The sequence below is a fragment of the Callionymus lyra genome, chromosome 15, assembly GCF_982586985.1.
Source record: "Callionymus lyra chromosome 15, fCalLyr1.hap1.1, whole genome shotgun sequence".
In the NCBI taxonomy this organism is placed as follows: domain Eukaryota; kingdom Metazoa; phylum Chordata; class Actinopteri; order Syngnathiformes; family Callionymidae; genus Callionymus; species Callionymus lyra.
The window spans coordinates 24,660,089-24,685,786 of NC_141832.1; the positions used below are offsets into that span (position 1 = coordinate 24,660,089).

A 25,698-nucleotide genomic window follows, 5' to 3' on the forward strand; every position below is an offset into this window, starting at 1 on the left:
AAATTGCAGCTTATTTAGCTTAATAAATGTCACAGCCTAATGACATTTTTTAGGGATGTTTTCATCTTTCTTTTGGCTTGACAGCCCCTAACAACATTCACAGAATATGTGACACGTTCATGTCCTCTGATTGGATAGCACTGAGACTCGTCACATGGAACTGAAGTGATGATTTGAGTTAATTTAACTGTTTGTTTTTCATGTATCCTTACATATTACATCATTTAACATTATTTGTTGTCACCTAGTTATAGAAATATCATATTAATGTAACTTGTTTCAAATATTAAAAACAAAATGAATGTGTAAAACAATAATAACTATTATTATCATTAGTTCAAAAACCGATACAAAGCTATGTTCACAATATGCAATTTTGTAATTCAAGTATTCAAACATCTTCAAACAGAAAATCTTTTTTAATAACTGCATAACCCATTATTTTAACTTGCCTATTTCAACCGATCATATTTTCAGTTTTCACAACTCAAATTTCTATTAAAAACACCAGAGAGGAAGTCAGTGGTGTAAGAACACTGATCCTGGGGCCAGATGTATAAATGTTTTTAAACTTTTTAATAATGAAATGGTTGTACAAAAAGAAAAATCTGAAGAAAAACAAAATAAACAATCACAATCTCAGATCAGATATGACTGTTCTTGCAGTCCATTCATTGGCTCAGGATCTGAAGGACAAATGAGAAAATGAAAAAAAAAAGGTACATAAAATGAGATGTAATTAAGCTGTTACTTCTTTGATTAAGGTGAACCAGCCACCTTACATTTACACCTCTTCTACAAACACAGTGATTTCTTGGGAATGGAACTGAGAGTTTAACGTCTTGTCTCAAATGTGCAGCATTTAATCTTTGGCATAATAGATCTTGAGTGAAGACCATCAGTTTCATCATACATGAAAAACTGGGGAGTTTTGTAGTGGAGGAGGGTCGGGCTCCGAACTGGTTCTTTGAGGAAAAGAATTGTCGAGATTGGGTCCGAGAATGTCGTACGGCAGATCCACAGATTGACGGATGGTTTCTTCATATGTTGGCGGAGACTGTTAAATATAAAGAGATATTACAGGAAATATTAGTCGTTAAAATAGGAGAACACAACTTCATTATAAATGTTGTCATCAAGTCAAAGAGAAGATTAGTTAAAGTGCTTAAAACGGATTGTCAGATGCCTGTTTTCCTGTCTAAATAATGCAAGGAATTAGTTTTATCCTCATGTGGGTTTCCTTCAGAGCCGATATTCTTACCTCCGAGAACTACAGTACTTATTTGGTTCAGTTGAAGATAAAGCTAAAAAAAAAAGCATCTTGAAATGTGCTGCATTCTTACAAATCACTTTGGACCAGCATGTAGAAATGCACTTTTTAAGAAGACTTCTACAGTAAGTAAGCAACTCCAAACTATTAGTTGGTGCCATACGCAGGTGAACTGTCCTCTCGTCTGCCTCAACCCATTCTAAATGTATTCCATTTTACCCACTTTACTCCCAAAGTACATTTTCATGTAGAACAATACAATTCTATTGTGTTTTTTTATTACTTCAGGGTCAGCAGGGAACCAGTCTGACCTTACGACCCGGACCTGTGACCAGGCCACTGACTTATACATTTTTACAGCTTTCACGCCGCAGGCCAGTGGACCGACAAAGGAGATTGAGCCCATGGAGCTGTAAATGAACAGAGGTGAATGGACGACTAAACTGAGTGATGCCGGGTCGTCAACATGACTGAGATAGTTCATAAGATTTAAATTTCACCTGAAAACAGTGTCTTTTTGGAGTTATAGGCAGAATAGTATGTCCATAAGAGCCAAAAAGACATCCAAATACCTCCATACTGCTCGTGTGTAATGTCCCCCCTCTTGTAATGGCACGCAGACAAGAGGAATAATAAAATAAATTTAAAAAAATATGCTTGTTTGTAACAGAAGCTTAAATGTAACAAAGAAAGGTCATCTTTGCTCAAACTCCAAGTGTAGACAGTAGATATTTTTAGCAGTAGTTTAGACAAAAACAAATGAGCTTCAATTCTCAACCGTCATATGGACATACATTTCTGCTTGTAACTCCAAAAATATACATAGTACTATGAAAATAACCCCACACCTAAGTTGACATTAAGGGATAGTAGAAAACGAATTAAACTAGAATCTTGGGTGAACTATCATTTTAATACAATCATTATTATATTATATTCAAATGAAACATGAATTAATATTAAAATGTTATTTAAAGTGGAAAAAGTTGATTTAAATTGATTTAAATACTAAAAAATGTAAATGAGTAACAGGAAAAAAATGATTATATATTATATATATTATATAGTGAAGTGATACTATAAGGAGTATGTAAAAAGGATGGTTAAAACACCTTGTTTTAATTCTGTTTTTTATTACGTTCTGTTGTTAGCTTAAGCAATCGTTTAACGCTGAGCTAAAGGTCAACATGTTCAAAAACCTCCACCATGGCTACCATCTGCAAATCTGAAGCTGTTGTTATAGAAGCCAGTTGTGTGTGTGGACAGTGTGGATGTGTTCACATCTTATTCATCTTACTGGCACTGAAAAGTGATCAAAGTAATTTAATGTTTCAATTCACTCACGTCCATCACAAAGGCTGCATTCAGGCCAAAGCGGTTTGCGATCATCATGTGGATTTGCCTCTGGCGATCCTTTTTCCGGACACTCTCGTAAGAGGGCAGTCTGGAGGGGGGGGTGGCAGCCCTTGGTAGCCCTGTGCCCTCTAGAGTCGGGAGTCTGTAGCTTGAGGGCTGACCAACATAGAAGGGCTCGCCAACCTACACACAAGCAGACAATAGGAGTTTGTTAGTTTAACTTTTCAATATTAATTGACTCAAAGCGGAGCTCTCCACAGATCAATTTTAGGCCCATTACTTCTTTATAGTCATTAAAAGGCAACTAATGACAAACATACAACATTTTAAATGTTAAGTTCTTCCTCTCCAAGATGTAGTTAGTCCCTCGTCAAGTTATTACTTCTTCCTCATAGGAAATGTAGGTGAACAAGAAGTTACAAGAGTGGAACCCATTATGACTTATTAATGGACTTCACCTCTCCTCCAGCCATCTGTATACACTCCCCACTTTGTTTATACAATGAGTCCCTTTGAGGTGAAGACTTCGTGGATTGATGATGCATGGTGACAATCCCTGATATGCTTGACCAATCACAGCAGTGTGGTTATGGTAAACAAGAGTTCATTGTTCAAGTGTTTTCAGTGGGCGGGGCTAAAGCACATTTTCTTAAGTCTATATATTAATTAAAAGAGAGTTTTGTACAAATAGACACATACTGATGAGTACAATAGAGATCCAGAGGGACACTTAAACCAACACATAAGTTGCCCTTAAAATGCCAATATTTCACGCTTTCACCAGGAGCCGTGGTAATCGATTTAACTGTACAGACAAGTTCAAACATGTTTCATACATACAAAAAGTGTTATAGTGCTTCAAATCTAATAAGTATTTATTCCTTCATTAATTCATTCTAGCTTCACGGTCACTTTCTTTCAATATCTTTACTTTTCACATAAGAAAATGGATGATGCATGTATATTTTCTTTGTTGCCTCATAGGTTATGTGATTGTAGTGGTTGTTTGTCTGTTAGCAAAACAACCTTAGTAAGTTATAACACCAGTGGCAGCTGGTTCATACAGGGCGCCTAGTGGCTACTGTCAAAATGATTAGACCACTAGTTTTACCCAGATAAATGTGTCAGCACAAAGAGTCCCACCAAGAATATTTTTCACCAGCCAGCATGAATAACACATAAAATGTAAAAAGAAAAAAATGTTGATATCAAAAAAAGAATTGCCTATTTCACTTTGTAGTAATATGGATTCAGGGAGGTTTCGAAATATTTCTTATTCACTGCTGCTCAGAACCAGAAAAACCTTTAATTGTGTGCAGTATTTTTCATTAAGTCATGTAAAAAATAGATCCTTGGCTGTCTCAGTGCTTCTCTAGTTACTATTTACTTGTGGCGGCTAGCCCATAGGCCCTCCCATCGATTTGGCTGTTTTTTATTTCTTTATCTTTTTATGTTTAATTTAATGAAAAATGTTTGTTATAATTTATCTTTCTTTAGTCTGAAAATCAGAGAAGCGTTGTCTCTGAATATGATTTTGGGGCGCTGGAAAAAGCAACCATGGTACTTCTGTGACAATAGCCTGGCTCACAACGTAACGCACCCTGCTCTCGACATTTTAATTTAAAACGTTTAAAAATATATATTATTTGTTATTTGCAGTGTCTTTGTGTCTGTTTGTGATGAGTGTGTAGAAAATAGCTCTGATTTCCTGGTGCAGAGGACAGGTTGTTAGTAGTTTTCCTTTACTTTTTAAATAATTCCTTTTTTTTGTATTTACATACATTTAGTCAACAAGAATGTAAATATAATCAATTGAATGTTCTCTCGATATTGAACTAGCTCAAGTAAAGTTTTATGTACTAAATGTTCATCATTCAAATGTGTGAGGAACTTTCTATTGGTGTTAACTTCACACTGTCTTTCAAAAATTGTGTATTATTTGCAATTACTTGACTATATTTTTTATCAATTGCAATATTACAGGGATCATCTGCTTGTGAATTCTGTCCATGTTATTCTTCTCCCTGGAGAGGCCTACCACACTTTAAAACAAATTTATGATAGTCTGAACTCTGAAAGTCCTTGTTTGCCTTTTTTTTTTATTATATTTACATTTTCCAAACACATTGTTAGGTTAGCTAACATGATCCGTAACACTCAGTTGGTGGGGAAATTACTTTGTGCACCGACTCATATTGAGTGTGCTTGCTACAGAACAACTCAAATTAATTTTGCTAATTCCAAAATAATTAATTTTTATGTCAGATTTAAAATTTTCTGATGGATCAAACCATAGTTGAACAACATGCTCCATTATGACTTACCTGTGTGTCGATGTGACAGGTCGACCCAACAAGTGTCTGTCTGCTGCTGTACTGGGGACGAGAGTCCTGCCGAAGAGTGAGACAAATTGATTCTTAGTGTTTCATGGATGGAAAGAAAAAGGGCACAAAAAAGATGTGGATAAAAGAGAAGTTTATCACAGTACAGTTGCTATGACTAGTGGCTACACTGAAGAGCAATCAGTGAAAAGTGTGACCTCTGTTTGTATTTTTATGTCCTGCCTCCCTGCTGCTCGTCCTGTGACCAAACCCCTCAATTAGCCAGATCTCCACTACTTTCAGCCTGATTGACCGATTTTTCATGCCTTGTTTAATCTTTGTAGACACTGGCGGCTTAAGCGATACCATAAATTGTCCAATCAATACTACGACCACCCTCGGATTTCCGTGCCTCCTCCCAAAGCCACCCCCTTTTACGACTTGACCAGTCAGGCACTCACTGTATGAGGTGTTAACATCCTGAGCTAAGGCAACTGGCGACACTAGCCGATTGTCTTGACTTTAAATGAGTCGCCTTTGTTTGCGGGACAATGTGACGTCCTACTGTGTCATCAGTGTTCCTGGGCAACAACCCACAGAGAGAGTTGTGTTCCCTATCTCTTTATTCCGCTCGTAAGTGTAGCAGGTAGCTGTTAACAAGCACTCAAGGACACATTAAAGCCTCAAGCCTGTGATTTAAAACTCCAGAGTGAGACCAACTTCAAGTTTACCACTAATGCATTCAATCAAAAGTCTATTTTCCTTCACAGGGACTTCAGACAAAGACGTGACTCATTCTTATGTTGACGCACACTAACGACCTTTGCCATGAAGCTTAAAAACATGTCAAAGGTCACTTTCCCTTGCCGGTTTGTACCTTTTTCCAAAACAAATGCAAAGAAGAGTAGAAGGGAGAGTTGTCCTTTTGTGCGCTGACATTGATTCAGCCAATGTGAAAAAGCGCAACCGTGTAAAATCAGTGTTGAAGTCGGGGGAGGATCCCACTCCCAGTGTGCATTTTTCACCGCCGCAGCCTAAAGGAGATGCATTGTCTTCGTGTGTCCCCCCAACACCCACAGAGGGGTCTCTCCACCATTCACGGTGCAAAGTGAAGCAGAGAGAGGTATGCGACGATGAAGTTGAAGACATGAAATGTTCACTGGAGGCACAAAAGAAGCGTCTCGTTTTTGTGTGCGTTTCCCAGACCGAATGACGAAGCTTCTCTATCTTTAACTAATCTATCTTAATCACCAGACACCTCAAACCAAAGTAGCACAATATTTCGTCAAATCTGAGTTTAAATTCTGCATTTAAGCCTGTTAGATAGTTTTTAGATGAAGTTCTGATGTTTGGAATTTTAACTCGAACTTTCTGATCCCAAATGTTTTACTTGTCGAGCAAGTAAGTAAGTAAGTCATTTTTATTTATGTAGCGCTTTTCCAGACCAGGGTCACAAAGCGCTTAAACAATCAAAACAATATTCAATAAAGTATATACTTTAAAGGTCAAGATAAAACTGATAACATAACAGGAGTTCCAGAAAATCAAGGAAGAGCCTGAACAAATAAAAACGTCTTAAGATAATTAATAATAAGATAATTAATAAGAGATAATTGGCTTTTATGGATACACTCTTGAAGAGAACACTTTGAGAAACAATAAGTAAAGATCAGTAAGTAAAAATAAATAGAAGGCAGGATGAATGATAGTGAGATCGGATTAATTAAATAAAAAACAAACGAAGACAAGAATGTGGATTAGCTGACAAGTGATAACTGTGATTACTAAATAAAGTAGATGGGTTGAGTGATGCATTGATGATATATTTGAGTGGTTGAGTAAACTAGAGTCAACAGATGGGTGGATGGATGGATGGGTGACAAAGTGAATTCTTCTTTCATTTTATCAAGAATAGCAAATATCCTAAATCTTTATCTCCTTAGTCAGGAGAATTTTCTTAAGTCCAAAACAGAATGACGAGTCTAGTCTGAGCAGACATTTGTCTTATCAGCTGCTCACTTTGTTCCAGTTCTGTCAGTCCTCTACATTGACACAAGTTCTCTTGAGCAGAGCACTCTGTGTCTTGAGGGTGAAGCAAGAGTCGTATTCCTGCTACATGGTGATAACAGACAAGTACGGTCAGCGAAACAGGTTACCGTGACAACAGTGTGTTTACATTTCCTCTCAACTCTGTTATCTTCACTCATGCGAGATTTGTTTTTGTTGTTCTGCAGCCTGGTAGAAGCGAGCCGCTCATTTAGATGTGCGAGAGGAGATGAGAATGTCACAGAGTGGCGAGAGCACTTCCACCGTTACAGTGATACAACTCATATGGAAGGATTCTTGTTCACGGCACGAAAGCCTAAGCCAAGAAATTGCAGGTCATTACTTTTTTAAGAGTGAAAAAAATGCAAAACATCCTGTTTGTCTTCATCAATCTACACATACAGGAATCATTCCATTTATTCAACAATACTTATCTATACCAACTTTACCAATCCCACGCTTATTAAAAATACTATTTATATACCTTTAACAAGTCAATCTTGAGTCATCCATCTGCTGACATCCATTCATTTGTGTGTATTAGTCTCTACGAGACCTATTTTATTAATATCCGACAGAAGGAAATTCAAACAAAAAGACAAAGAAGAAGATGTTTTTATGGGCTGGAGCCAATTACAGCTTCTCGGGGCAAGAGTCAAGGGTCACCTGAGGAAGTGGCCCGTCCACATAGGGTGTCTTTCAACAGATTTAGAACTTAAAACCATTCAAAATATAAAGTAGGAGCTTCATTAGTGGCACTGTATTATGGGACCGATCGTTGATTGGCTTCCTCAATGATTTGTTAATACTACTAATATTTAAAACGCAAAATATTTTGTCCTTACCATATCTGCATGTCTTCTCCGACAGGAATCAAGCCTGCAACCCTGAGCAGCGTTCCGTTTGATGACATAATCCAGGGACAAAAGGATGAGAAAGAATACTAGAAGAGAGTAACGTTACTGTTATTGATGTCCTTTTTTAATTTGTCGAAAGCCGGAAAATCTAAAAAATAATGCCACATGGGACTTGTTAATGTTAAAAATGTTAAAATGTATCACAAGAATCATAACTGTAATTTGTAAGTGGAAGATATTGTGAGATAACCGCAGTAAATTACCTAATGCATATTTTAATGACACTATTAAAACGAATATACCCCTCTTTTTATAACATAACATTACACTTTTACCAAAATGTTCATATATATGTATATATATATTATCATATCATTCTATTCCATAAGTTTATTGTACCCCTTAAAGCGTATATGCTCTGACTACTACAAAGTGAGACCAGAAACAGCAGGTGTCATCACTTAAACCCTTGAAGGTCAATGTCAAAGATACATTCATCTGCTCAATGAAATAATAATCTGTTTTAACATACAACATAAGATTGGACAAATACAGGAGGTGGGAAAAAGTTTTTTTGCCTGATTTTATTGCAATGCAAAGAGGAACTTGTCCTGGGTAAGTAAGAGGGTTGTAAACAACTGCCAGCAGACCGTGCAAACACAATTTTATATGTACAAATAATTAACTTTTTATAGGAACTTTCTCCAGGAAATTGCTTTTTTCATTCAAATGGATTTCCTCTTGAAACTAGTTATCGTTGTTAACCTTTTAACTTTGCTCATATTGATATTCGTGTGAATAGATGTAACACAAACACACTTAAATCATCATGACATGTTTCTGTGTTCACTCACCGGACACCGAGAGCACCGCGATCTGCACGGACGACAGCGCCAAACCGGGCATGTTTGGATTCGGAGTTGTTGAAGTTTCTGTCGCATTCGCTGCTGTCAAGAATCCTCCTGAAGTCGTCAACTGCATGTCCAGAGCTTTCGTTTCAGCTTCTTTGAGTAGAAAGTTTTCAACTGGTGTCTCTGCTCATCGTCTGCTCACACATCTGTGTCCACATGTCCGCGCGTGTGCGCGTATCAGGACGCACCGACGCCTCCACGCACGCTGCGTGACGTCGAGCGCGCGTCTGCTCCGAATGGAAACGACTGGTCGTTATACGGAGTTTTCTAACTGTCATGTATGTCTGCTAAAAATAGTCCGAACTGTAGCTCCTGCTGCCTCCTCAGACTGATGGATGTCATCCAGAGCAGGAGGTTAACAAAGTGCATGCCTGAGCGGAGGTCTGGTCACCCTGGAGACCACCATTTTTTTCTCTTCTTTTTACCAAAAACACACACGAACAGCATTAGTATTCATGGTGGTTTGTTGTACCAGCTCGATGTTTTTGAAAGCAAATCTATATATTACGAAAGACGTTTGTTGTCACTGCAAAATCTATACGCATTGGATTATACTTTAACCAAAGAATAACTGTTTGTTTACACCATGATGTAAAACTCAATAACAAAAGGGGCCAAACTTTAGCATATTTAGGCAAAAAAAATTATATTTACCCAAAAAAAGTCTGAGTTTTAATATTAAAAGCTCAATCTCAATTATCTCTGCATCTACCCTACATGAAATTCCTCTCCCTCAACATACCTGATTAAAAGTCTCAATTGTTACAATTGTTAACATTGATCGGTTTAATATCTTATCTTGGAAACTTAGACATTTTTTTTATGTCAACCATATGAACATACATTTTCATTTTGCCAAACATCCAGTGGGCAACAAAAATGACTTTATGTTCCTGATTTGGCACGTGGGCCTTAACTTTTACATGTGTAGTTAACACTGTAGCCATTGCGATGTTGTTGGATCTGTGTACTGTGGGAGGAAATCTGAGTGCCTGGAGTAAACCCACGCAACATGGTAAAGAACTTAAATGGCTAATGTGTTTGTGATTTGAGAGTCTGTTAAATGGATCTTGGACCTCTAGTGTACTCTCATTTCATTTACAATATTAAATTGGAAAATGTGCTTAAGACCTGCCCACTTAACACTTTCTGGTGATTAAATCTTGTTTACCATAACCACATAATCTACTTTGATTGGTCAAGCATCAAGGTGCTTCATTAGAAGTCTCCACCTCCAAGGGAATCGTTGTAAAAACAAAGTGGGGCGTAATTACTAATGGCTGGAGAAGTGAAGCCATTATTAAATAACAATGGGCTCCGCTCTCATAACCTCTCGTTTGCCAAGATTTCAGATGGGGAGAACTTAATAAAGAAATAACTTCAAAACTCTGTAATGATGAGAGACTTACTGCATCTTGGAGAGGAAGATTTCAACATTTGAAACATGCGAGTAAGTTAGAGTTAGTGAGAGTTGGGTTTTCACAGTTAAGGCAATTTAATATACTATATATATATATATATATATATATATATATATTCCCTCCTGAAATTCCATAGACATCTACTAAATATTTGTTGAACTCGTGCGATTTCTGATCATTATAACGATCGAAGGTGTCATATTGTGAACATAATTAAGGTGTTATTGCATTGTTAGAATGTTTAATCTGAAAGGACCAAGATGCGCTTTAATGGCTGTGATTAGGGGCCCCCTGGTGACAAAAGAGCTCGACGCATCTACTATTTTCCCTGGGATGGTCCTTAACTTAAATATAATAAAATATAATAATATTTGCACAAGTAAATTCTACTCGATTTAATTACAAATTATAATATTTCAAATAACCTTCCATTAAGAGTAAGTAAGTAAGTCATTTATATGTGTAGAGCGCTTTTCCAGACCAGGGTCACAAAGAGACATTTTTATTGCTCTGCTGTGTCCTCCTATTGCTCATGACAACTTGTGCTGCTGAAAGTGCTGCTTTATTTGTTTTTGGTCTGTATGTTAATGTTTAATGTGGCTGTGGCTGCGAACTGAATTGCCCTGTGGGGATGAATAAAGTTGTTTGTATTGAATTGATGATTTTTATTAAAATAACCAAAACAATTAACAAAAGGTAAAGTAAGTATCAGCGAAACTTAAATGTCTTATTTGGTTTAAGTCTATTATTATTTTACTCGCTTTCACTTTCTATTTGTGTAGTTAAATCCTACTCATTGATTGAGTTTACACAAGAAGATGACTCGCTTCACTGATATCATGATGTGGTTCTATAATACTATAATATGTGTTACACTTACTGTAACGTAAAATAAATGAATTGTTGTTATTATACAAACGACACGTTACGGGCCAAACCGCGTGGACGCGCCTAGCAGAACGTGTCGTGTGCGCGCTCCCGAGTTCCAGGAGAGGAAAAGATGGTGGCCAGCGTTCGAGTGCAGAAGCTTCTGCGACGATACAAACTAGCCATTGCCGCCGCGTTAACTATACTCCTGATCCAGGGACTCGTGGTGTGGAGCCTGCGGAGTCTGGAGGAAGGAGAAACTGAGGTGAATAACCGCCTGGTTTGTTTTCCGCTCAGTGTCAGTCCGTAGAATGGGTTTTTATCGAGCGCTAGCTCTAGTTAGCTCTCCTGTGTGTTGATGCAGCGACGCTAGCGGTGGTAGCACAGGATGCTAAGATGACTGGAATTAACCTAAGACTTAACCTAAGCTTCTCCACTGACCCTGTAACGGAAATAAACTGTGGGCTAAGAATTGCGGTGGCTGTCACAATGAATGGTCCTTTACATTTCCAGGCAGGAGAGGTTAGGAAACGAAGTCGTGATTTTGGAATAACGGGGCAAGAACGGAAAACTTTGACTCCGAGCGATCCGGGAAAACATGACACATGCTTAAAACTATTTGGAATTCTAGGGAAATAGGTAGACCGTTATATTAAAGTTCCCCCAACACGACGAATACAAACGGAGTTCGCAAACAAATACATAAGGCGCTTGTAATGTAGACAAAAGCATTTTTCCTATTTTCCCTTTTGGGTTTCTTCATTTTAAACTCTTTAAACTTTTTACTCTAAAACGGAACCTCTATTAACTTTAAACGTGTAATCAGTTGCTGTTCTTTGCTCTCTTAAAGTGAAATGCAGTCAATATAAAGGCGGTGGACCAGGTGTGTCATGGTAACAATAAGCAGCTAATGATTTTACTACTCCCTTGTCCATAAAACCCCAAAGTGTTCCGTCTTCTTTGTCCCCAATGAAAGTTCAAATTTTAAAAGGGCAAACAAAGTGTTCATTGTACAGGCTTACGTCTCTGCTTCAGCTACAAATTAAGGACAATTGTCATGTGATGCATACTTGAGTAAAATATAATTTCATTAAGGACCCACTTCACAAAGTTACTGGCTCAGCCGTCGGGCATTCTTTAGTCTCATCGGTTGTTTTCAGGTTCAAACATGTTTCTCTATCTGTTCATTTAAAGGTCTGCAAAAAATGTCACTACTGGAATCTGAAGATAAATATACACGGCATGATTTATAAAAGGGGATGTCATCGATGTGGTTTTGGATAACCTCAAAGGTTCTTCAACAATCTCTTTTAAGATCATGCCTTCACAATGTGTGATCTGATTTATATTTGTTGAACCAAAATGAGAGGGAATAAGATGCATCCATCTGGCTGACCCAGTGGTCAAGTAGAGCCATTTCTTCCTGCCAAAGGCTAATTCAGTTAGGATACAACCACATGGAAAACCTAGCTGAACTTGCTGTCACACAGCAAGTAGAGTTGTCAAAAGTATTAAATTCGAAAAGTATTGATACTAAAATGTTGTACTACCGGGATATTATACTCATTTTGAAAATTATCGATACCACACATAGCCAAGCTTAGCCAAGGAAGTAACACTTAAGTTAATTGAGTTTTTATCAAGCTTTCTGGCCCTAATGTTGCTGTGCACAACATACAACTTCTAAATATTGTTGTAATTGATATTGTTTATTTATCTATTGTTGGACACAAAAAATGATTAGATCTAAAACTTGTTATAATAGTTGCAGATCTTTTTGCAACAATTTTTTTCTTATAAACATTGAATATTGTTTGTTTATGATGTAGTCGACTTGTAAAAAAAAATGAAAGTGGCAAACATATTGGCGAATATATTCATCTTGATGCAAGCAAATGTGCCTGTGATTGTGGTGATGAAAAGAAAACCGCATCATCTCTGAATGCAAACAATGACTTAAATCCTTCCACTGTCTCTCAGTGTTGAATGCGTACATGCTGACACATCTGTTTTGGTTGGCAAGGGGTTTTCTTGTGGTCTCTATTCCAAATCACCAGCCATTCTTTCTGCTGTCTCAATGCCATCTGCAGTAAACAGAATAAAATGGGTTCTGCTGCACAATCTGTAGGAAACTGGAAGCTCTTGGCCCTCTGAAGAGGCTTTACAAACATGTGTTATTGAGTCAACCAGAGTGGATATGCTGTTTTTTAAGAACTATATTAATTTTATCCTGCTATTATTTACTCATGTTAATTGTACTGCTGTGTTTCTTCAGTTGTGTAGACATGATGGATAGTCCAATCATGTTTGATGCTGCCTATCAAAGGTACCGATCACGTAGACTAGTGGACACTTTTTGGATTTATATTTGATGAGTGCTACTGGCTAAATTATCTGGAAAAAATATCCATAGAATAAACTAAATTAAGAGGAATACATGCTTCATCAAGAGAAACAAAACCCTAGCAAGCACAATGCAAATATTCAGTAACAGGAAAACATTTCAACGCTCTCAACTGGTAAATATTGCAGAAAGTAAAATAAGATTGGCCTCACAGCATTGCAAATATTAAACAATTTCAAGTAATAGAGGATACAGTGGAAAATGCAGGTCTCTTTCAAATAAAGTATCATGAGTTACTAAAATCTGTTGTGCAGGTAAAAGGTGACAACAGACTTGTTGATGAGCATTGCGGGTAGATTATTATTTTAAAAAAAAAGTGGAGCTTCTCCAAGGTGTTTTTGTCCACAGTTTACTTCCCAGTAGAGGAGAGGACATTCGGCTGAACCCAGTGTCTTTAACCACTAAGAAAGAATGAACATCTAATGAATTTAATTATTTCCTGGCTGGTTGCGTTGCCTTCTATTCATCAACCTTATGAGGTCATGGCTGTGTCTAACTGGTGCTGCTCTGACTCCTCTTCTCATTCTGAGCCTTAAACTCCCCATGTTACTCCAAGTGTTTGTTTTCTATTCCATTGCATATGTCGAAGGATGCAAACTTTACGTCTCCTTTGCTGTCCAATTTTGGTCACCAATGATCGTCTTCTGTGATGAAAAAGATTGATTGAGTGATTTTTAGAAACATTTATGATTTGATATCCGTGCGTCTCTTTTCTCCCAATACAAGCGCCTCATCAGGTGTAGTACAGTATATGTATAAACAATTTGTCAGCACGCCTGGATTTATTCTCTATGGGCTGCTTGAGGTTTTGGTTCACCATAGTCATTCATCTCTGTCAGTATGTGCCTCAGTTTTTAGGTTATTCCAAAAACACTGCTAAATATAACTTGGATCAGCAAAAACTGGGAGGAAATGAATAAGATGACATAAACAAAAAAAATACCTCATGAAGCAGTTTTGGTGTTCATGTTGGTTCACCATATCTTTCACTACCACACATCTCATGGCTCTTCATTCTTTTTACTTCTCTGCAGAAAAAAACAAGACGCTCTAAGCTGCCTGACCACAACAGCCAGGACATCAAGAGGGACTCTGCTCATGTGGAGAGGCAAAACTCATTGTCAGGAAGAAACCGGGGGAGATGGAGTTCCAAGTTAGAAAGGACTGGGGGCACAGCGGCCAGCGCTCTCAGGAGAGGTACTAGTCGCAGAGGAGGGAAGCCCAGCATCAGGTTAAAAGCTCCTCAAGCAGCAGGGGGTATTGGAACTATACTGGAGGGTGTGGTCCCTCATGACCCATCCAGCAGTCGTAACTTTAGCGATGCAAGAAGTGGGCCTGATGTGGCCCGGTTACCAATTGCTACTTTACTAGGTGAGCCTGGCAGCGTGGACGGAGCACACCAGGCCTCTAGCAGTGACTTTGAGCCAAAGTGTGACATCATAGGCAAAGATGCTCTTTCTGCGTTGCATCGCGCAGGCTCGCCGCAGTGTCGACAGGAGATCGCCAACATAGTGTGCCTGCATCAGGCTGGGCAGCTCATGCCAGACGCACTACCACAGTTGTGCCCTCAGATAGGTAAGTCTTCTCCATGAATGCATCATTGTTCTGACCGGGTTCCGAGTGAGGAAATAAAAGTCTCTCTTCACCAGGTGTCCTGAATCTGGTCCAGGCTGTGGGTGAGCTGGAGAACAGTCTGTCCAAAGTGGAGAACCCAGTCCGGGTGGCATTTGTGTTGATGGTACATGGTCGAGCCGTCCGTCAACTTAAACGTCTCATCAAAGCCATTTACCACCAGGACCACTACTACTATATTCATGTGGACAAGGTCAGGACTTGCAGTAATACTTGCATGTACCAGAGCAGTGGTAGAAATACTTTTTTTCAGTGTTCTGCAATAAAAAAAAAATACATTTACATCATATATAGCTTTGTAACCCATAACATTACTGTTACTCTTTATTATCTCACTGTACTTTTAATTTCAGTGTTCACAGATCCTCATCTGCAGCAAAGTTATCATTCCCTGATACCTCCACTGCTCTTTCATTCCCCTCTCCCTTGTGTTACTACAACTAGAAGTATATCAATCAATTTATAAATGTAGTATTCATCACACCTTCACATCATCCTTTCATAAAACATACGAATAAAGGTATCACCACAATAATAACGTATACAATTACAAAGTTGTCATTTATTCAAATTGATAGTTAAATGTTTATCAGCATCTTGAGAACAAAAAGAAAATTAAAATGGCAAACTTTGTTTCCCTATAACCTGAAAATACATAGACGGTCTGTGAAGTTGACAAGTTGGTGAAACAAAATACTAAGAGTGACAATGTGAAACAAAGTGCAAACAACCCTGCAAGTGTCAAGATTATTGAGTGATCACAAAAAGTCCAGAACTTAATAATAACAATTTTGTAATTACACTTAGAATAAACAAGTCAAATAAAAGTATTCTTAGAGTCTTCCCTGCTTTAAAATAAGGTTTTGAGAAAAAATATAATAAAAGAAGCACATTCAGTATAATAATATATTAGAACAAAACAAATTGTAAAGATTTATTAAACAAAAGACCTAAGTGCAGAAGAAGATAAAGAAAGACCACAAAGGTAACAATAAAATGCACAGTTTCATCGCAAAGTACAAACGACTAAAGAAATAAAAATAGGGGCTCAAGAGTCTGTTTTCTCAACGTTGGTGTAGTCCAACTAAATGACCAAGGTAAAGAGAAAACAATTCTGGGCGGCTGGCACGAGATCCACTAGGGGAGAGGAGAAATAAAAGAAGTAGACAACTCACAGAGGAACACATAACGCTGACTCATAAGGTGGTCAGGTCAACAATCGAGGAACAAGTACAGAGTTGAAAAAAGGTCAGGGAAGTAGCAAGATTTACCAGGGTATCGGAAGCAACCTGTTGACGCTGACTGTCGGGTGTGTCTGGGCTTCATCCCTGGTGGTTGATAGCCTGACGGAGCGCAGCACAGGGGACTGGAGAGAGGAAACACTAATACAAAGTAAATGACCCTGGAAGGGGACCGTGACACAAATGATGTAAACAAATCCAATAAACTAGTCTGAATCTGATTTACAAAAGGTGCGAATGCATGGAAGGACCTTAGAGCACAGAGGTCTGAGTGACTTTTAGTCATGATCACGGTTTTAAAAATAATATTAATACAAGAAACGACTATCATAATCACATTAGTGATCAAAATGATTTAAGTTGGTAAGTAAAGCGTTTATCGGTGTTATTTTTGTGTCATCATCAAATTTTACAGAGCATCCGCTGGCTGAAGTCACACACATGGAACTCGGCGCTGTCAGACTTTATTAAAACAGTATTAAACACAAACTCTCTTTTTAAGTTATGCGAAAGATGCCAATGATGAAGTCAACATTAACACTTACAAGAACGTTTATTGTTGTCTAAATTCAAATGGCTTCATTTTGTTTCGTCTTTTTTCTCTGATCTTTTAATAGTTTTGTCATCATGCCTTTTAGATGCTTAATATAGTAAGTAGTGTTAAATCTTGTGAAGCGTTTTTTTTTCCTCTGCTCTCCAAACATCTGCTCACATCTTCTCTGCAGCAGAGACGCTGCTAAAGCAGCTGTTAGCAGCGCCGGCGCGGGATGTCAGCGCAAATATAGTCATTACACTGCTTGGTTCGGATGCATGGATGGCAGCTTTTTCACCGATAACCGGTCCGACTTTTAGACTTGTGCAAAATTGCAAGTTGTTTTATTTTTATTCTGCAATTGATCTGCAAATTGCAGACTGCAGCTTGGTATTTCGAACACTGCAGATTCATAGAATCCGAGACATCAAATACCATATGATTAGATAATAATAATAATCAATCGTGTAATAGTAGAAGAGCCAACAACTCCACTTTGTAAATAGCCAAATTATAAATGTTAATGTAATGTTTGATCTTGCACAATTTGACCAAAGAAAATTCCTAATTGGTGGAACCTCTCCACTAATAATGACAATAAAGATTTCTGATTCTGAACAAGATGATTCAGTTTTAGATTTCAACTGCAGCTGACATGCAGAGCATCGTACGTGGCAACTGTACTGTCTCTTTCTATCAGGTCCAACATTAAATCATCACTTAAGTCAGATCACATGTGGCAGTCTCCTTCCGCATGACTCTTATAATGGCTTTTTTAAAGTAGTATTGAAATGTACCAGTACTCTGGCCAAGTATGTGGTCATAATGTTTTGGCTTGACTGTAATTTTAGAGCTGGAAGTTGTTTTCCTCAGTTCAGTCTGTTGGTCTGTGCTGAAATGTGATGGATCCTTTTTGTCAGCTTGTGTTTGGGAAATTTAAATCCAAACACAACTGATCTCTCATTGCTGCAAAGTTAGTTGCCTGAATTAGTTTGAAAGAATGTGTTATTGAAGACATGTTTTGTGCTGTTTTTCCTTTTCCTGTGGGCATGCTGCATATTAAACAATATGTTTGGCCCCCTGCTGCAAGCCACCTGTACCGGCCTGCATCTTGATGCCTTTGAAGGTTAAATTTATCCCAAAGGGGCTCACTAGGGATTAGCCCGGATAGCTTAGTGCCTATTCTTGAGGCTGGATTTCTTTGTGATGAAGGCCGCTGTCATGTGCAGCTGAAAGGTTAAAGACTTCATGGCTGCCGTGCCTCAAAGCTCTCAGGTTGTAGCGTGAGACCTGATGAGCTGCCAGGTCCATTACTATTATCCATTATCCAAAACTTCTGTTTACACTTTGCAATCATTTCTTATGGTTCCTTAATTAGATAAATGTTAATCTTTTATCGTGAATAATTTCTCTTAAACTACTGCTCTTTTCTTTCCAAATATTGCCTCAGCAAGTTATTATTTTCTTTTTCTATTGATTTATTATTTTATATAAATTGTCTTTCTCTGTCAACCCTCTTGTTTCATCTTTTCTTCATATTTTTCTGCTTTTTAAAAAAAATCTCTGATCTTGTTTTTTCTCTCTACTTCCTCTTCTGGCCTTCTGCATTTGTATTTATAATATATGTGTGTCAGTGCATCTTGTTGGTCTTGCATAATTTATTCTCAATTTTATTCCACAATTATTTTTTTTCGAAATTGTCCTTTCTGATGGTTTTTTTTATTGTTCCAGCTGTCTATTTTTTACTCAGTGGTTTGTTCTGACCTCCCTAAATTCCTTTTGAAAATGTCTTCCCGCTTTATAAAACACCAACATTTATTTTGCTATCTCCCAGATCGTGGTCTGTTTTATCAAAGACGTGGTCAAAATGTTTAATTGTGTGAATAATTTGTCCACATATCAAGTCCTCTGGTCTCTGTGTTGCCTGCAGTCACCAAGACACTGATATTAATCCTCTGTCTGTGTTGTTTGACGCCCAACAGCGGTCCGGTTACATGCACAGGGAGGTCCTGCAGATTGCCCAGCAGTACCCAAATATCCGTGCCACGCCCTGGCGGATGGTGACCATCTGGGGTGGAGCAAGTCTGCTAAAGGCTTATCTGCGCAGCATGCAGGACCTGCTCTCCATGCTGGACTGGAAGTGGGACTTTTTCATCAACCTCAGCGCCACAGACTTCCCCACCAGGTCTGTTCAGCCACGTGGGAAAATTATTTCACAGCAGTAGAGGAGTCAACAATAGAGTAGCAGATGCTACATCTTAAAATTGCAACATTTTGACACGTCTTCTCCTCTCTTTACTCACCAGAACAAACGATGAGCTTGTTGCATTTTTGTCACAGAACAGAGACAAGAACTTCCTTAAGTCTCACGGTCGAGAGAATGCTCGGTGAGATCTGAAGTTTCTCTGATGATTGTGTCATTTAAATATTCTTGCGACTAAACCATGTGCTGTGCACCTCAGCTTCATCAAAAAACAGGGCCTCGATCGCCTCTTCCACGAGTGCGACAACCATATGTGGCGCCTGGGCGAGCGCAGCATTCCAAACGGCCTGGAAGTCTCTGGCGGATCCGACTGGTTTGCACTCACCCACCGCTTCGTGGAGTATGTTGTCAACTCCCAGGATGCACTGGTGTCTGGACTGAAGCAGTTCTATTCATACGCTCTGCTCCCTGCTGAGGTAACTAAGCCAGAGGTGTCATTTTTATCTCCCATGTAGATGGATTAATATTCCTGCCTGGAACCAGGCCTGCTCTGACAATTTGGATAAGAGATGGGAATAAAGCTTTCTGAGCACAGCATGATGTTATTGGTGAAAAGAGCTGCTTCTGCAAATGTCCTTGGGCAAAGTATTTATAGTCTGATAAACGTGTGCTATAAATTTGATTTCATGATTTTAAACTTCATTAAAGCTTGCCACACTAATAAATAATGCAAGTGACTTCAAGGTAACTCTTAAGACCAGGGTGCCCACACTTTTTCGGTTCGTCCAAAAGGTATACCTTAATCAAATTTGCTAAAAATAAGTAATAAGACTTGCACTGAATGAACTGATAATAAGTCATGATGGAAGGATGTGTGGATTTAATCATCTTTATAGAAGAATTACTTAATAATAATATAAATAAGTAGAGTTGGATATTGCCGTCAAGAAAGTTGCATTTTTACTCATATTTGCACCCTTTCTTCCAAGAGTAACTTCCAAACCACAAATAAATAAACCACAAGTGGAAACATAAATTTAAACTGGATTAACGGTTTATATTTGTTACTTTTAAACATTTCTAAAAATAATCACACTGTTGAAAATGAGTTTAGACAAGCTCTGGTGTAAATGTTTATATTTTACATACACGGTTATTACCAAGAACACTGTATTTACAGAGGCGACCAGTGGCTTATTTAAAACATCTTCACATGAAGTTCAACCAGAATAAAACTGTTAATCAGAAACTACTGAGCACTTTGTCTGGTCGTCTCTTAGCTTCAGTAGAATTTGTTGCTTACCTATACAACACATGCGCGTATTATATATTTAAAGGTAAAATATGTAATATATGTTTTACATATGGTCATCATGTGATGGTGTATTAATACAGGTGTGTTTTTAATGATGTCTCTCCGATCACATCATCACATGATGGTAAACAGCTTTTGTTGCGCTTTCATTTAAACCTGCAGCTTCAGTTAGATTAAACTGACATGATGTTGTTTCTGTGACTCTCGTAACGAAGATGTAAAGTAAACCAATGTGCATTATTTAGTTTGTTATATTATGAAAACAAACTTATAATTCCTTCTTGTTTTTCTGAATTATGTGAAATGCCTGTCAGAAATTCTTTTTGCTCCTTTCATTCTTGATACATATGAACTTTGCCGTGCGTACACTAAAAGAGAGGCCGTTTTTATTGTCTCACGCAATCTACCGCAACAGCTTTGCGATCGACCAGTAGATTGCGATCGACACATTAGGCACGCCTGCATAAGACGCTTGTTTGACAGATCCTCACTTGCATTAAAGGAAGTACATATTCTGTGAATAATACACAATCTTTTACTGATATTTTGAGTCTGTAGGAATCTAGAACATGTTATGTCACATGATTGGTAATTGGTCAGTTTTACCACAGAAATAGTGATTTATTCAACACATATTTATTTCCACTTGTTAGGTTTAATTTTATGCTGTGGTGTGTTGGGGTGGTAATGTGTCCAAGAGGAGTGTCAACAGGTTGGACAGGTTGATCATGGGGCTGGCTCTGTGGTTGGCATGAAGCTGGACTCACTGGAGACGGTTGCAGAGAGGAGAGACAGGGACTCATTCATTCTTCGTGCTATTAGATTGTATAATTGTCTGTCTGTTGATCTTATTTTATTTATTTTAAATGGCGTTTAAGTTTTTTTAGTGAATGTTTCAGCCCTTGCAGTGACAAAAGAAGTCAGGTTTTAACATCCTCTCCCTCTCTCCCTCTTTCTTTCCCCACAGTCCTTCTTCCACACCGTGCTTGGGAACAGCCACATGTGCGAAAGCCTTGTGGACAACAACCTGCGTGTCACAAACTGGAATCGCAAACTGGGCTGCAAGTGCCAGTACAAGCACATCGTGGACTGGTGCGGCTGCTCTCCCAACGACTTCAAACCTCAAGATCTCATCCGCATCCAGGTGAGTGAGCCCACCTGAAGTCATGTGACCATCTCTGGCAAGTTTTTCTGGATTCTTCCTTCTTCTTCTTCCCAGCAACTGACTCGGCCGACGTTCTTCGCTCGCAAGTTCGAGTCCACGGTGAACCAGGAGGCCATAGACATCCTGGACACTCACCTGTACGGGCAGTATGCCCCTGGCACACTGGCCATCAAGGCCTACTGGGAAAGTCTGTATGATAAATCAGACGGCATGAGCTCACTCAGTGACGTGGCCTTCACTGCCTACTCCTCTCTTGTTCGACTCGGCCTGAAGAATCTTCTCCCCACGCCGAGCAGCACAAACTCCTGCAGGTCAGTGTACGAGTCAAACATTGGTAAATAAAACATACACAGCAAAATCTGCTTCATCAAGAATGTTTTACCTTTTCGGTAGGTTTGACCAGGTGGGAGACCTCCACTCCGTTCACTTGTACTTCTACGACGACCACTTTCAAGGTTACCTGTTGCGACAGGAAGTGCAGGCCAAAGGGTCAAAGGTCAGAGAGATGTTGGAGATGTGGGCAGTGCCTCAGGCGACTCTTGTTCTGGAGACAAACCTGAAGGAGTTTGAACGCCTGAAGAGCCTGGAGGTGAGTCAAGAGTGAGTCAGCGAAGCGTAGATAAAGGAATCTGATGTTTGCTCTGGACAAAAACATTAAGGATTTTAGTTTCTGTCAATATTCTTGCATGCAAACACGTGTCAACGCTGACAAACTTTCTTTTTACATTTCTTTTTTAATAAAATAACATTTATCATTTAAAATTATTGCAAAATAATCTTAATATGAATTCAAAAATGTTTGGTTATGTTTTTCTCTACAGATCAGCACAGAGTGGGACCCTAAAGAACGAATCTTCAGGAATTTCGGAGGCATCATCGGACCTCTAGATGAGCCTCTGGCGGTGCAGAAGTGGGCTCGTGGTCCAAACCTCACCTTTACCGTGGTGTGGATCGACCCAGCTCTTGTGGTGGCGGCCTCCTACGACATCACTCTGGACCTGGACACAGAATACACTCAATACAAACCACCTCTCCAGCGCCCCCTGCGGCCTGGCGCATGGACAGTGCAAGTGTTAAAACAGTGGCGTCGAGTGGCAGAAGTTCACTTCCTGGTTGTTCCGTTGACGGTAAACAATAAGGAACCTCTTCGCTCAGGTAGGTTTTCATTTTATTCATATTTTAATTTTCTACTTTTAATATCTACTATGGCTATTGCAGACGAGGACACCTGGCTGCATGCAGGTCCACCAGGCAACCTGTACCTGGACCAGAGCCTCCAGCAGCTGAGCTCAGTGTTGAATCTTCCTCCACAAGAAGCTGCCATGCAGAAGGCTCAGCGTCAAGCCCAGCTGGTGGGCCAGGCCCTTGAAGCCTGGGTGGACCACAGCATGGGGAAATTCTGGACTATTGGGGAGGTTTGTGCGGCACAGACTTCCTCCTGTCCTTCTCTGCCTCTGTGCTCCAAAACCTCCTGGAGCTCCCTGTCGCCAGACCCCAAATCTGAACTGTTTCCAGTAAAGGGAGACGGCAGAATCAGGTAGCCCCCAACTCGGTACGGAGACTTTAAAACACAAAACTGAAAGCCTGAAATTTGCACATTATTGACCGCAAACAGATGGTTTGCTGAATGGTTACACAGATCCAGATGTATCATGATTATTGTCAGTCTGGGTCACACACACGTTCAAAGCTTCAGCCCAGACCCCTGGTGCTGAGCTCTTTGCTGTGTTCTGTCTTCATTTCAAGGGAGAATCGTGTTATTGTGCTTATTTTGAAGCATTATTGCTTAAGCATGAGAGGCAGAAGTGCACTTTACTGTAGGACGATGACCTGTCACAAGAGGTCACAAGAGGAGCTAAAGTTTGGAAGGAAGAGTTCCCTCGTTTTTCATTTCATGTCCATGTGAGACGAAATACCAGCACAGACGCTTCGATCAAGTGTTTTTAACCTTTATTTGATTTACTAGTTTGATGTTGTTCATTAATAATCTGAATAGTTGTTACAGTGAGAGCGTTGTCTTGAGAATCAAAAATATTTTTTCTACATTTTTATGAAAACCGCTTCATTAATTATTTTTCTGGTAGAACATGCACATTTTTGTGCTTGCAGCTGAAATTAAATGTGGTTTCAAAAAGCCTCCCATTTAAAAATATTTTTGAAAACAATTTCACTTTTGTTTTCCAAACATTACATTATAAACTATTTATTTATTAAAGATCAATCAGTTTAGGGACAAAGGGTTTGGTTCATTAGTTTTTTTTACCTCTTTTATGTAAGGAAAATATTTAGATTATCATTTGGGCTCTTTTTCCAAAGTGTGAGGAAAAGTATGACAAGAAGTATTTATTATTTGTGAATAATGACATAAAGCATCAGACGGACTGAGTGATGACACAAAAAAATATTTTTTTTACTTATTAACCTTTTAAAATTTAAATTGTTCCCCTTTTTTAATTATTTAAAGCACTGGTCAGTGTCCTGTCCTCATTTCTATTCCTCATAAGCCTAGCCAGCTGCAGTGTCAAATTCAAAGAAAGTGCCTAGTCATGTGACCAGACGATACAATGTTAGTTACGACCAAGATGAAGTTTGCAGCTACAACTTTTTAATCATAAGATCCTTGTAGGTTTTGTTTACTGGTTTTTTATTTTACTTTTCATGATAACACCTCATACTGTTTAGAATTTCTTCACAGAAGTATTTAGTTGTGGCCTTCTTACATAGGAGATCCCCATCGTGCTTCTAAGAACAGTTTTAGTTTGAACAAAATGTGTATAAAACCACTCTCAAGTTGTTTTCAACATTTCAGTCCATTTCAATTCATTTAAAAATACCTATGTACCCTTTGTCACCTTGTGCAAACAAATGTATTTCAAACCAAGAGTCGTACTGTGCAAAGATTTGTTTGGATTGCTTGGAGACTGTTTACACTTGTAGTTGTGGTGCGTTCAGGTGCCGTTGGAATGCCAGAGATCTGTGGTATTTATTTTCCACACAATGATTTTAATTGTTCATTTTATATGCAACATTGTAAATGAAACAAGATCACTGTTGTGTTTATAGTCCTTTTCTTTCATCATTTACTATCAGTCATCCATCTTGAAGGGCAACTAAAGTTGATTTATGAGTTTCTTAAATAGATCTTGGAACTCTATTGTATTCATCAGTATGTGTCTGTTTGTAAAAAAAAAACTTTCTTTTTATTGAAATATTAACATAAGAAAATGTGATTAAGCCCCGCCCACTAAAATATTGATGACTATAACCAGGCAGATCTTGCTGTGATTGGTCAAGCACTGAGGTTCTTCACCACATGTCATCAATCCCAATGAAAACCTGAGCATCTCTAATTGACATCACCAATTGTCCCTCTTGCTGCTACTCTTCTGTTACACAAAATAGTTAAGAATTACTGTGATTATTCACCTCCTTGCAGATGTAAACGAAACGCTTGTAAGAATATTAGCCGTGCAAATATTGATGTCCTACACAACTCCTGAGCTTCATTTCACACTCTGCAATACTTTATGACCACTGATAGCGGAGCGACTGGTGGTTGTCATGGCACCTGTCAGTGAGTTATTTTTAGCAACAATTTTATATATTGTTGTGTTAGAAGCAGGAAGGATTAGTTGTTTTGACAGGATTTGCCTTGTTTTGATGACCAAGTGTATTCCTGTACATGCAGAAAGACAATAGATTATTTCTGGATTTAAATAGACAAGGATATAATTGGGTCAAAAATATATCTTAATGCTTCTTCTTAACGCCCACTTTGTCATAATGTCTTAGCTAAATGGACTTAATATCCAAAAATGTCCCAGAAACGCCTGGTTCCATCTCTGGTCAAGTTGAAATTGATGTGCAATCAGAGGCCATTTGTTGGTCTGGAGTTCTTAAGTGACCTTGTGAGCCTGTTATTTTTCTATGGTAATGATTATGAACTGTGTTTATCTGCGCGACACCCTGTGTTTTTGTGAGAAAAAAAAGGGGCGGGGGTGCAGTGGTTGTGAGTCATCCTCTTGTTTTTAAACAAATGTGGAGCTGGAACATTCTACAGCAAAGATTTCATTACTCAATAAAGAGAAATTGTGAAATGATGAGTGTCTTTCTTATGCACGTCCTTCTAGGATGAATTTGTATATACATCAGATGAA

The 25,698-nt window shown here is 38.6% G+C and overlaps 2 protein-coding genes across 2 annotated transcripts; one reads left to right on the forward strand and one right to left on the reverse strand.

The window, feature by feature from the left end:
- Positions 1-561: 561 nt before the first annotated feature.
- On the reverse strand, positions 562-8,909 carry LOC148065507 (uncharacterized). Its single transcript, XM_087809459.1, has 5 exons — positions 8,705-8,909; positions 7,839-7,936; positions 4,951-5,016; positions 2,615-2,809; positions 562-1,057 (listed from the first exon to the last, which is right to left on the reverse strand). The coding sequence occupies exons 1-5, from the start codon at positions 8,829-8,831 to the stop codon at positions 908-910; spliced, it is 636 nt and encodes a 211-aa protein (XP_087665585.1). The 5' UTR covers positions 8,832-8,909; the 3' UTR covers positions 562-907.
- A 2,257-nt stretch (positions 8,910-11,166) lies between these two features.
- xylt2 (xylosyltransferase II) lies at positions 11,167-25,639 on the forward strand. The gene is made up of 11 exons (XM_087808832.1): positions 11,167-11,314; positions 14,488-15,028; positions 15,103-15,278; positions 18,841-19,043; positions 19,165-19,245; positions 19,321-19,537; positions 21,344-21,520; positions 21,596-21,852; positions 21,935-22,130; positions 22,363-22,696; positions 22,760-25,639. The coding sequence occupies exons 1-11, from the start codon at positions 11,183-11,185 to the stop codon at positions 23,080-23,082; spliced, it is 2,637 nt and encodes an 878-aa protein (XP_087664958.1). The 5' UTR covers positions 11,167-11,182; the 3' UTR covers positions 23,083-25,639.
- The last annotated feature ends 59 nt before the right edge of the window (positions 25,640-25,698 follow it).

Coding starts and splice junctions, on each gene's coding strand:
- LOC148065507 (XM_087809459.1), bottom strand. CDS start 8,831: ATGCAGTTGACGACTTCAGGAGGATTCTTGACAGCAGCGAATGCGACA. Junction 2,810..4,950: donor CCTGTCACATCGACACACAG/GTAAGTCATAAT, acceptor GCTTGTGTGTAG/GTTGGCGAGCCCTTCTATGT. Junction 1,058..2,614: donor ATGCAGCCTTTGTGATGGAC/GTGAGTGAATTG, acceptor TATATTTAACAG/TCTCCGCCAACATATGAAGA.
- xylt2 (XM_087808832.1), top strand. CDS start 11,183: ATGGTGGCCAGCGTTCGAGTGCAGAAGCTTCTGCGACGATACAAACTA. Junction 11,315..14,487: donor TGGAGGAAGGAGAAACTGAG/GTGAATAACCGC, acceptor ACTTCTCTGCAG/AAAAAAACAAGACGCTCTAA. Junction 19,246..19,320: donor CACGGTCGAGAGAATGCTCG/GTGAGATCTGAA, acceptor TGTGCACCTCAG/CTTCATCAAAAAACAGGGCC.